The 13,907-nt window shown below is 35.5% G+C and overlaps 1 protein-coding gene across 1 annotated transcript; it reads right to left on the minus strand.

The window, feature by feature from the left end:
- Positions 1-10,955: 10,955 nt before the first annotated feature.
- On the minus strand, positions 10,956-12,296 carry LOC132270138 (uncharacterized). Its single transcript, XM_059771342.1, has one exon. It carries the CDS (start codon positions 12,294-12,296, stop codon positions 10,956-10,958), a length of 1,341 nt encoding a protein of 446 aa, XP_059627325.1.
- Between the last annotated feature and the right edge of the window lie 1,611 nt (positions 12,297-13,907).

The following is a 13,907-nucleotide window of genomic DNA, read 5'->3' on the forward strand; positions in this document are numbered from 1 at the left end:
TAGGGTTAGTCGACAAAATGAATTTCCAAAACCTATGTTTGGGTTAACGAAGTAAAGTGGATCCAAGTGTTTGGCCACTGTGATTATAAGGTGTTTTGTTCACAAGAAAAAACAAAATTGGGTTAAAGTTATAAAAACTTTGGTTTGGTTAAGTGTATAGAGGAAAACAACAAAAGGGCAATTTAGTCATTTCATTCACTTATTTTTTTTTGTCAGTTAACAATGTCTGACAAGGAGTCTGACTGAACTTTTACAAACGTGGGGGGATCTCCTTGAAGTTAAGACATACCTCAGGGGATATAAGTGAAGTTAACTCAAATTTATATGTGTGAATGAACAATTCCCTAATTGTGTAGACACGTTTGGAAGAAACCGTGAATACTTAAATGAGAGTGATAAATGGGGACACAAGCCCACGCGGGCCAACCCCGTCAATGATTGTCTCAAATAAATCCAACACGTATTTTCATCACATTTTTTCTTTTGGTAAGTACTAGTTGGATAACTCTGGTGTAGTTTTCACATTGGGGGGTTCAAGAAAAGAAAAAAAAAAAACAAAAAAAAAAAAACAAAAAGCGTATATGATTCCATTTGCTTCGATGTAAAAGACTTTCCATCAGAAGTATTTTTTTAATGTAAAATTATCTGTGTAACTTATTTTTCAACTCTTACTTTATGATAAACTAATATTATTTACAAAGTAATATTCTCTATTTGCTATAACCAATCATTGACGACAATCATTGAGATGATAAATTAATGTTATTTATAAAGTAATCATTGATATTATTTACTATAACTAAACTAATGATTTCTTATTTGAATCTTAGAAATATCGGCCGTTTGAATTATAGACTTTGTTTCCCTACATATTGCTTTGACAAAAGAAAAATCATGAACGAGAATAGATGACCTATTAAAACATGAATAATGATTTTTAGGTTTAAAAACTGAAGACTTGGGCCGAAGCACATATATCTAATGAATGCATGTGCGAGAGCCACATATCGTGTTAAGTCCAAGTGTGTTGAGATTTGTAAGATGCATGTGGTAGACCAAAAAATTGAGCCGAAGTTCATGCATCCGTATTGGGGACCGACCAAATGGCTATGCATTGCTTCGGCCCAACTCTTCGGTTCAAAGAGTTGGGCCTAAGCAACAAGGTTCTCTCGCTCTCTCTCTCTCTCTCTCTCTCTCTATATATATATATATATGCGTGTGTGTGTGTGTGGGCGTGTTTGGCATAAACTAAAATTACTTTCAAATTTTTTTTCTTGAAAAATCATTCTTAATTGCGTTTGGTGGCAGAAAAAATACTTTATGTAATTATATTGGGCAAATATTTTATTACAAGAGGTTGTTATTGGGTTGGTCTTAAAAATAAAGTATATAAAAGTTTTATGTAATTGGGCTAGACTAATATTGGATTACAAGAAGGCTGATATTTTATTGCTCTTGGATTTGGCTAAATTAACTAACAAAATATTTAATATAATTGGATTGGATTAGGAAACTCCGGACTGGATAAGTCGCTGAGTATGACAGCGGAAGTGTGGCCCCAAGTAATCGTAAAAGCTCCTAGTGAGAATCAAACTTTAGACCTGGTGATAAAAAGAGTCCAAAGCCCAAATAATTTTACCACTGAGCCAACCCTTTGAATTATCTAGCTAGTTGATCCATTGTCCATCGACTATTTTGAAGGATGTGGAACATTTGATTTTATGTGATTACAGAGGCTTTAGTTTACATTGGGCTTTAAGACAATGCAATAGGGTTGCTCATGTAATGAGAAAAATGGGCCCATTGTCACAAATCCACTGACCTACATTGGGCCTAGTTGACTTATGGATGTAATATCTAGTGGGCCTTAGTCATTTAATCAATTAATGAATTTGCTTTCCCATTTGAAAAAATAAAAAATAAAAAATAAGGTTATGTTTATTATCAAGAATATATGAAGAGTAGAGTATATATAATGAATATGATGTGTAATATATCCATATACACGCACGTTTAGATGTAGGAATAATCCATGTTTTGAAGTAACTACTAAATTGGGGATGAATGATAACAAACAAAATATAGATAATATTTGTATGCACAAGGGGGAGGATGAAATATCTTAAAAATTGATTGGAGAAGACATAACGCACGTGGTTACAATTTAGAAGGCTTTTCCTTTTATTTTTCTTTTTCTCTCGGAAATTAAAATAAAAATTTTAACCAAAGTAACCAATAAACATAAAAAAAAAAAATTACTCGGGATTTAATGATATGTGTGATTTGCTCGTAATTACACATATCTGAGATTTACTTTACTGTTATAAGTTCAAAAAGTCGGTGATCGGAAGAGTTTTCATTTTATTTTTAAAAAAAAAAAAAAAAATACACTTAGGTTTAAATGATTGCTAGTAATTTATACATACCCATAGTTTACCTTGTTGTCAAAAAAATAATAATAATAAAAAAGAAAATATTCATGCCAAACTAAAATTGAGTACAATTTTCTAAAGCTGAAGTTGGTAGCTCTATTACAATTTAGCCTAACCTAACAAAGACCCCTAACAGTCCACAAGACCGGCTCTCTGGACTTGGACTTTAGGTGTCCACTATTTTGGTATCTAACAACTTGCAAATTTCAAATTGAACACCACAAATATTCTAAAAGTCTAACCCAATGGGGATGGATTGAAAAGAATTTGTAAATCCAAAAATGTTTCATCTTTATGCTTTTATTTTGCCACATTTTAACAGGAAAGAAAAGAAAAGAAAAGAAAAGAAAAAGCCTTCTAAATTGTAGTGTTGCCTATCCAACACCATATCCTAACTTTTAATTTCATAACAATCTAATACATCAAAGTAAAAATAAAGGCAAAGTGCGAAAAATGCCCCTAATGTTTAAATTTTGGGCAAATATCACCTCCAACTTTTTTTTTAATTTTTTTTTTTATTTTTATTTTTTTGTTGGTATATAAGTGCGTTAAATTTAAAAAAAATGATCAAAAAATGACTCGAGATGACTGTTTAGTTATAAATTTAGTCATGTACATTACATATGACATTTTAAGATATAAAATTTCAAAAATACCCTTTTTGTCTTTCAATAATTCCCATATATATAAGAAGAATAAAAAACGAAGGACACTTTAGTCATTTCATATTTATTTAATTATTTTTATTAAATTATAGATGAACACTTTAGTCTTTTCAGCACTCAGATATTTATTTATTCAAAAATTGAATATTATGAATTTTTCAAAAGGTCAAAAGAGGCTATACACACTATATACATGGCATCATATGGGTGTTTTTGGCTAGCAACCCCTAACAATAAATAAGATAAAGAATTGCCCATATTAATGCTTTTGCCAATTATAACCTAATTCTAGCATTAATTCAACTTATAACCAAATCCTCCATCCTTGTTCAAAATATAAAATTCAAAATTTTCCAAACTCTAATGTATCCTTAATTGAAGGCTTCATTTTGACCCAAAGTAGAAATAATATTTTTACTTTAGAGTGTGTTCAACACTATTTCGAAACTTGTTTGGTAATGTAAATTTGTTATAAGATTTTAACAACAAAAAACATGAAAAGCATATTTGTTAAAAAGTGTTGCAAGTTTGAAAATTTGAATGGCTAGTTAAAAATGTTATTTTAGAATTTTTTATTTTTATTTTTTGAACAGTGCTTTGCTACAGTACGAAAACAAATAAAAGCATTATTTTGATAATACCGATTTTGGCCTTAGTTTTAAAAGTGCTTTGGCAATATTCAAATTACAACAAATATTATTAAATATGTTTCTTATTTTTGTTTCGATATAGTACACTAAAAAAAAAAACATTAGTCAAACCGACCCCATATTCTAATTTCTTCTAAATGAAACACATTAGGACTCAGTGAGAAAAAAAAAATGCTAACTTACAAGAATCACATAAGAAATAAGCCTCAAAGTAAACTAAAATCTACAAATTACATTACCCCACACACACACGCACACTATATATATATATATATATAAACTAAAATCTACAAATTACATTACCCCACACACACACACACACACGCACACTATATATATATATATATAAACTAAAATCTACAAATTACATTACCCCACACACACGCACACTATATATATATATATATATATATAGATTAGGTCCAAAATTTGTCTAATATATATATTTATTCATTTATCAATCAAAATCTTATATTCATTGAGGTTTCCTCTTTACCTTATCCATTGAACATTTCTTTTACTGTATAATTTTTAAACAATAATTTTATTTTATTTATTTATTATTATTATTATTTTTATATGTTTTGTGTTTTTGAGAAAAGAAAAAAACAGACTTTATGTAGTGACAAACTGGACATGAAATTAGAAAGTCCTAAGTAATTGCCTATTCGGTATTTATTTGCCTTCACTTCAGAAATTTAAACTGACGCCCCACACTCACTTTTTCAATCTGTTCTTGAAATCAACATACATTTTCAGCTTTTAAATTGTTCCCTTCATTAGCACCTTATTTATTTATCACAAAACAAATGATTAGGCACCTATATATATATATACATATATATATATATTGGTTTTGCATACACTGCAAATTAATCACCAACACATTCAATTAGTAGGAGATGACGAAGCCACCTCAGATCGCCATTCTTGGCGCTGGCACTTTTGTTAGGACCCAATACATTCCCAGATTAGCTGAGATCTCTGACCTCCTTGTTCTCAAATCAATTTGGAGCCGAACCGAGGTACTTTTCTTTCATTTTCTTGGTAAACAAACAGGGGGCAAAGAAAAAATTGAAATTTTAGGTAATGGGTTTTATTGTTTATGCATACATATGTTTGTAGGAATCAGCTAGAGGTGCTGTTGAGATCGCTCGAAAATTTTTTCCGGAAGTTGAATGTAAGTGGGGCGACGAGGGTCTTGATGAAATTGTTCAGGATAGTTCCATACTTGGGGTTGCGATGGTTCTTGCTGGACAAACTCAGGCATGCTCTCTCTCTCCATATATATATATATATATAGATATATATATCTGATCTATCAATCAATTGATACGTGTTGTTTAATACTATGATGATTCTATACGAATGCATTGCATTGGTACATACTTTCCCGGATATCCAAGTTTTTGTACTAAATCAAGTGTGTGTGTAACTGTGTGTGTGTATATATATATGTGTGTGTGGAAGTAAAGGGTTCAAGTCTGGCAAGAGAATTGTGGAGTTATTTACCAGGATAAAAAAGAAAAAAAAAGGAAAATTATTTTCTATACCACTGCTAAAAAATAAATATTATTTCTGTAAAGATACTAGATCCTGTAAAATCAGATCGAATATCATGTCAAGTTGTAAAGTTCAAATTGTGATGGAAGTATTTTTTATTGGCAATTTAAATTTTCTTTTCTTATTAGATTGCATCGAAACAGTGAGATGATTATCAGTAATTCTTTTTTAGCATCTGTACCCAAAGGTGTGTTGAGCACCAGTAGTCAGATTCAAGTTCAGTACTCAACTCAACTGCTAACATTGCAGTTGTTTGTACTCGATTTCAGCCATTGGTACTGTCACACCCCAAATTTTAATACAAGAACTACTTGTCCTGCATAAAAAAAAATTTAAGGTATAACTTCCATTAATTCTCAACATACATCCTCCATAATAGAACTACAATGAATCCCGTCATTCAACTTAACAAACATGAGAGTCTGACAAATTTTATACAAATCCATAAATAGAGGTGCAATTCCCTATAGTAAAACAAAACATTTATGACCACTGAATCAACTCAATAAAGTTTCATAAAACATTAACTTTATTACAATAATCAGAATAAAGGAAAAACCGAGCTAAAATAAATCAATGCGCAACGAGCTAAAATCCGTTCCCATCATGTAATCCCATCACGTTCCTACTCAACGTGTACCTGAAATGTGATAATGGGGTGAGCTCACAAGCTCAGCAATAAATGCTAAACACAATCATCGTTCAGCAAATTAACCTTACCTTATATTCCTGTATATATAAGCAACTCAATTAAGTTCATTATTCAAATGTGTATAACCCAGTTAGTTATAAACTTAATAAATAACCATCTTTTATTTTTTTTTATAAATCGGCATATCTCACATGAGCCCCGGGCTCCCGTCCAATAAAATGGTGTGAATCGTATAGTCCCTGACTACCAAAAACACACGTGTGGCTGGATTGTACGTCTACTCCCCAGATGATCCCTGATCACGTCCACACAATAAGGGCTTATTAGACCCATGGCCATAACAAAAGGGTAGTGCACTCCCAATTAGGTAGGTCCCTGACCATACCCAAAAAGTCATCATAGGGTCAGTCCCTGACTACCCCTCCGACTAATCCAAACTCATCCATTAATTATTAATTATGGTGAATTGTGATATAATAATATAATATGAAATTTTATCATCATACTCATACCCATAAACCTTAACTATCACTTATTCATCCAGTACTGTAACTAATAATGAGGCATGCAACTGGAAGTACAAATAATACCAATTCTGGCTATGAATTTTCGTCCCAGTAATCTTAGTCACCAAGCATATTCAATTTAACATTCATCTAAACTTCCTTATGCAATTGTATAACTGCACAAACAAATATATATATATATATATATATATATATATATATATATCACAGATCAACCTAATAGATTTCATATATATATAGATCCACCTCTTCAATTAATCAGTTACAGGTACTTATAATTTGACATAGTGAGTTTCTTAAAAAATATATTTAGTCCAAGTACTTCATGTATGTATAAATTTTCCAATTATTTATAAACTAATTAAATAGAAGATTCAAGGTTCAGTGACATGTCTAATCTATTCCTAATAATTAAATAGCATAATCAATTTAATTAAGCAAAGTCTTTAAAGTTCAGTCCCACTATTTAGGCAAATTTTATACTAAATAGATACACGTAGTCACCTATATATAGGAACACAAATTCTTTCATGAAATCCAACATAAGTACCTATATATTTACTAGTCAGCATACAAATTTTTATTTCATTTACTTCCCCAAAAATCCAATCACAATTGGTTCATGCTATTAATAAGTTCATAATCCTGTATATGTCCCCACATAAGCATATTTATTAACTAACTTTCATTCAATCAGAAAAATCTAGAATTATAGGCAATGAATATATCAAGTACCCAATAGAGTGCATGTGGTAACATGTATACTGGAACCCATATGTATTTATAATTAGATCCAACACCATTACACCTACAACTCCGTATTACAATTTATTAAATACCAAACAGCGAGTAACAACCACATATTAATCTACTAAACAGGTTCATATATCAAACAATCATAGATTTCCATCAAATAATTGACTAAAATACGCTAGAACAGTCTTAGAATAATTCTCTAAGAAATTTTATAAATTAAGTCATAAACATATATAAAAATATAAAGCAAGATTAACTTGCCTGTTAAATATCGTTAAACCTTTCTCTCTAGCCGATCCTTTGGTCACCGTCTCTTTTTCCGGCTACTGCAGATTGCCAACGAAAAATCAGTAACCCGCTTCCTCTCTTTCTCTCTCGGTAATTTCTTTCTTCTTTTTTTTTTTTTTATGAAAAATAATATCCTCGTACTGATACGATGTAAAATATAAAGGATAAATATAACTGTATTCGAGATAACCTAGGACTCTTATTTAAAGTTTTAAATTTTAAAAAAAAAACTCTATTATCTCAACTATCACGTTAAAATACTAAATACTAAATAATAAAAAAAATAATGTACGAAATTTTAGGGTTTTACATTCTACCCACCTAAAAAGAAATTTCGTCCTCGAAATTTGCATACCTTATTCGAAGAGTTGTGGGTACTTTTCCTTCATTTCTGACTCTATCTCCCAAGTAGCCTCTCTCTCGTCCTGATGATTCCACTGCACCTTCACCAAAGGTATCTCTGCCCGCCTCAACTGTTTCACCATACTGTCAACAATGCGAACAGGCATCTCAACATAGGTTGCATTAGGACGAATCTGGACCTCTGTGCAGTCAATGGCCTGAGTTTCATCCCTCAAGCACCTCCTCAACATGGAGACATGGAAAACATCATGAACAGTAGATAGTCTGGGTGGTAAAGCTAATCTATAAGCTACCTCCCCAATCCTTTCTGTGATCTCAGAAGGTCCAATGAATCGAGGAGCTAACTTCCCTTTCTTCTTGCCAAATCTCGTAACCCCCTTCATTGGTGATACTTTCAAGAACACCAAGTCACCCACACTAAACTCCAAAGCACGACGGCGTCGATCTGCATAATTCTTTTGTCGACTCTGAGCTGTGCGAAGTCGATCTCGAATGATGGCAACCTTCTCCGTAGTCTCTTGCACCAACTCTGGCCCCAAAAGACTACCATCACCAACCTCAGCCCAACATACAGGTGAACGACAAGGTCTACCATAAAGTGCCTCATATGGTGCCATGCCGATACTAGCCTGATAGCTATTATTATAAGCGAACTCAACCAATGGAATGTGATCCTCCCAACTGCCCCGAAAATCTAGCACACAAGCACGAAGCATATCCTCCAACACCTGAATGACCCTCTCGGACTGGCCATCGGTCTGAGGATGAAAAACAGTACTCAAACTTAAAGGAGTACCAAAAGCTGCTTGGAAACTACTCCAAAATCGAGATGAAAAACGAGGATCACGATCTGAGACAATAGACACTGGCACTCCATGAAGCTTAACTATGTCTATAATGTAGATCTTACACAATTCCTTTACAGTATCAGTAGCTCGAATGGGTAGAAAATGAGCTGATTTAGTCAATCGGTCCACTATCACCCATACTGTATCATGGTTATGTATCGACCTCGGTAACCCCACTACAAAATCCATCGTCACATGCTCCCATTTCCACTCAGGCACAGGCAAAGGCTGTAATAGTCCTGCTGGTCTCTGGTGCTCAGCTTTCACTCGCTGACAAGTGAGACATCTAGATACAAACTCTGCCACATCACGTTTCATGCCTTCCCACCAGAACTGCCTCTTAAGATCATGATACATCTTAGTGCCACCTGGGTGCACTGTGTACCTAGAGTGATGTGCCTCCTCTAAAATCTCTCTCTTGAGGTCTGCTAAGTCTGGAACACATAGCCTACCTCGAAATCTCATACCACCATCAGCTCCATACGTCCAGTCAACATTATCTTCATCATTAACAGCCTCAACTGCTTTGGTCTGTAACCTGTCATCCTGAGTCTGAGAATGAATGATCCGGCTGATCAAAGTAGGTTGTACAGTCAAACTACAAAGAAAAGCCCCTGTACTCTGAGAACTCGGCATTATAGAAAACTCTGCCAATGCCTCTAACATCATCCACTCCTGAATCATCATAAAGGCAACTAATCCTCTCGGTTTTCGACTCAAGGCATCCGCTACCACATTAGCCTTTCCAGGATGATACTGAAGGGTCATATCAAAATCCTTCATCTTCTCCATCCACCTCCGTTGCCTCATATTCAACTCCTTCTGAGTGTAGAGGTATTTGAGGCTCTTGTGATCAGAGAATAACTCAAATTCCTCGCCATACAAGTAATGCCTCCACACCTTCAATGCAAGAACCACTGCTGCCAATTCCAGATCATGTGTAGGGTAATTCTGCTCATGTGGCTTAAGCTGCCTAGAGGCATACGCTACCACCTTGTCATCTTGCATCAAAACACAGCCAAGACCCTGATGTGATGCATCTGTGTAAATCACAAATCTCTCACCACTAACAGGAATGGTAAGAACTGGTGCCGAAGTCAATCTCGTTTTCAACTCCTCAAATGCCTGCTCACAGCGGTGATCCCAAACAAACTTCACATCCTTCCGAGTCAAATGGGTCAATGGTGCAGCAATCTTGGAGAAACCTTCAATGAAACGCCTGTAGTATCCTGCCAGTCCTAAGAAGCTACGAATCTCAGTGACAGTAGTAGGCCGTTTCCAACTCATCACAGCCTCCACCTTGGCAGAATCTGCTGAAACTCCATCCTTAGAGATCACGTGCCCCAAAAACTGAATCTGCTCTTGCCAAAAGTCACACTTCTCAAACTTAGCATAGAGCTGATGCTCACGCAAAGTCTGAAGTGTAATGCTCAAGTGTCTCTCATGTTCCTCCTTAGTCTTGGAATATATCAGAATGTCATCAACAAATACCACAACAAACTGATCCAAGTAAGGTCGAAACACTCGGTTCATCAAATCCATAAAAGCTGCCGGAGCGTTAGTCAGCCCAAAAGGCATGACTAAAAACTCATAGAGGCCATAACGAGTCCTAAAGGCAGTCTTAGGAATATCCTCATCCCTAATCCTCAGCTGATGGTACCCAGTCCTCAAGTCAATCTTAGAGAACAACTGCGCCCCTCTGAGTTGATCAAACAAATCATCGATGCGTGGCAATGGGTACTTGTTCTTAATAGTGACCTTATTCAGTGCACGGTAGTCAACACATAAGCGGAGTGACCCATCCTTCTTCTTGACAAAAAGAACAGGTGCTCCCCACGGTGATGTGCTAGGTCGAATAAACCCCTGATCTTGCAACTCTTGAGTCTGCTTCTTCAACTCACTCAATTCAACTGGCGCCATTCTGTAGGGTACCCTAGAGATAGGTGAAATACCAGGAGTGAGGTCGATGCAGAAATCCACTGCCCTCCTAGGAGGCAAACCCGGAATATCCCGAAACATATCTGCATACTCTGACACTGTAGGCAACTGCTCTATAGTCACGCATTGCTCAACCACCTCGATGTGGGCCAGAAATCCCATAGTCATGGTGCCCTCAAACTCCCCACACTTATATCGAGAAGGAAACTGTCCCGGAACTGAGAATACAATAATCCTCTCATGGCAGTCCAACTGAGCATGATATCTAGCCAATCAATCCATACCCAGTATAGCATCAAATTCTCTCATACGTAATACTATTAAATCAATAGGATACTCCAACTCCCCAATTGTAACAGGGCAAGCACGACATATTCTATCAAGTGTCGTCGCGCTCCCGAGTGGAGTTGTAATAGATAAGGCATTACTTATATGTCCAGGTTCTAATCCCAGTGTATTCACAAATGATAGTGCAATAAAAGAAAATGAAGAACCTGAATCAAATAGTACTCTAGCTATACTGCCATAAATAGTAAGTGTACCTTCCACTGCTGGTGGTGCACGATCCTGTCTCCCATCTGGAACAACTGCATAAACCCTTGCACCCCCTTGTTGCTGTGGTGCCTGACCTTTCTGCTGGTTATTCTTGTGAGGCTTGGGACAATTACGAGCCAAATGTCCTTGCTCACGACAATTGTAGCAATGCCCGCTGAACTGATATGGCTGTGCATCATGAGGTGTGGCTGGTACTAAAGTTGTGGATTGCTCACCTTCACCAACTCTCTGCCGTTTCCCTGCTCGCCAATCTTGTCTACCTCTCTGCCAAGATTGACCCTGCCAGTTTCTCTGAGTCTGCTGCTGCTGACCCCTCTGATTCTGTTGAGAGCTACTCTGATTCTGTTGAGTGTTGCTAGCCCCCTTACCTTTCTGTTCTGCCCTACGCTCCTTCTGTTTCTGAAAGGCAATGTTATTATTCTCCTCTACTGCCATAGCACATTCCACCACTCTAGCATAAGTGTCAAAACGATGACCCACCACAAACTTCTTCACATAAGAGACCAATCCTCGCTCAAACTTTCTAACCTTGTGTAACTCATTCGCAACAATGTGAGGAGCGAATCGGGATAGCTCTGTAAACTTCCTCTCGTACTCACTAACTGACATCTCATTATTCTGTTCCAGCTGCGTGAACTCTGCTGCCTTCTTCTCCTTCACTGATTGTGGAAAGTATTTGTCATTGAACCGAGTTTTAAAATCATCCCAGGTCATAGTTGTAATGTCCACAACCATCTTGGTCTCTGACTGCCACCACTGGCGCGCCTCACCAGATAAAAGAAATGCACCAATCTTCCTTTTCTGCACCTCAGTGCAGTCCATCATCTCAAAATACTTTTCCATATCTTCAATCCACTTCTCAGCATCAAGTGGATCGGTAGCTCTAGTAAATTCAACAGCCCCTAATTTGCGAATATCTCTGATAAATCCAATCATAGGATTTGGCACATGAGGTGCATCCTCCAACTGAACATTGTCATGGTCAACACCACCACGACCAGCACCTCCCTGACCTCTACCTCTAGCAGGTCGTCCTCTGCCTCTTCCAGCTCCTGACATCCTATTTCCAGTAAAGAATGTCAATGATAAGTCTCACAAGTAATTTATACTTAAACTGGAGCATGGTAAGAGAACAATAATTCGTATAAGTATATGCTCCTATTCTTACTATCACTTCTCTTAGCCAGGTAATTCTTAACCTAGGCTCTGATACCAAACTGTCACACCCCAAATTTTAATACAAGAACTACTTGTCCTGCATAAAAAAAATCTAAGGTATAACTTCCATCAATTCTCAACATACATCCTCCATAATAGAACTACAATGAATCCCGTCATTCAACTTAACAAACATGTGAGTCTGACAAATTTTATACAAATCCATAAATAGAGGTGCAATTCCCTCTAGTAAAACAAAACATCTATGACCACTGAATCAACTCAATAAAATTTCATAAAACATTAACTTTATTACAATAATCAGAATAAAGGAAAAACCGAGCTAAAATAAATCAATGCGCAACGAGCTAAAATCCGTTCCCATCATGTAATCCCATCACGTTCCTACTCAACGTGTACCTGAAATGTGATAATGGGGTGAGCTCACAAGCTCAGCAATAAATGCTAAACACAATCATCGTTCAGCAAATTAACCTTACCTTATATTCCTGTATATATAAGCAACTCAATTAAGTTCATTATTCAAATGTGTATAACCCAGTTAGTTATAAACTTAATAAATAACCATCTTTTATTTTTTTTTATAAATCGGCATATCTCACATGAGCCCCAGGCTCCCGTCCAATAAAATGGTGTGAATCGTATAGTCCCTGACTACCAAAAACACACGTGTGGCTGGATTGTACGTCTACTCCCCAGATGATCCCTGATCACGTCCACACAATAAGGGCTCATTAGACCCATGGCCATAACAAAAGGGTAGTGCACTCCCAATTAGGTAGGTCCCTGACCATACCCAAAAAGTCATCATAGGGTCAGTCCTTGACTACCCCTCCGACTAATCCAAACTCATCCATTAATTATTAATTATGATGAATTGTGATATAATAATATAATATGAAATTTTATCATCATACTCATACCCATAAACCTTAACTATCACTTATTCATCCAGTACTGTAACTAATAATGAGGCATGCAACTGGAAGTACAAATAATACCAATTCTGGCTATGAATTTTCGTCCCAGTAATCTTAGTCACCAAGCATATTCAATTTAACATTCATCTAAACTTCCTTATGCAATTGTATAATTGCACAAACAAATATATATATATATATATATATATCACAGATCAACCTAATAGATTTCATATATATATAGATCCACCTCTTCAATTAATCAGTTACAGGTACTTATAATTTGACATAGTGAGTTTCTTAAAAAATATATTTAGTCCAAGTACTTCATGTATGTATAAATTTTCCAATTATTTATAAACTAATTAAATAGAAGATTCAAGGTTCAGTGACATGTCTAATCTATTCCTAATAATTAAATAGCATAATCAATTTAATTAAGCAAAGTCTTTAAAGTTCAGTCCCACTATTTAGGCAAATTTTATACTAAATAGATACACGTAGTCACCTATATATAGGAACACAAATTCTTTCATGAAATCCAACATAAGTACCTATATATTTACTAGTC

The sequence above is a fragment of the Cornus florida genome, unplaced genomic scaffold (assembly GCF_030987335.1).
Source record: "Cornus florida cultivar Cherokee Brave unplaced genomic scaffold, ASM3098733v1 CherokeeBrave_3.0.0_Hap2_Chr08, whole genome shotgun sequence".
Lineage (NCBI taxonomy): Eukaryota > Viridiplantae > Streptophyta > Magnoliopsida > Cornales > Cornaceae > Cornus > Cornus florida.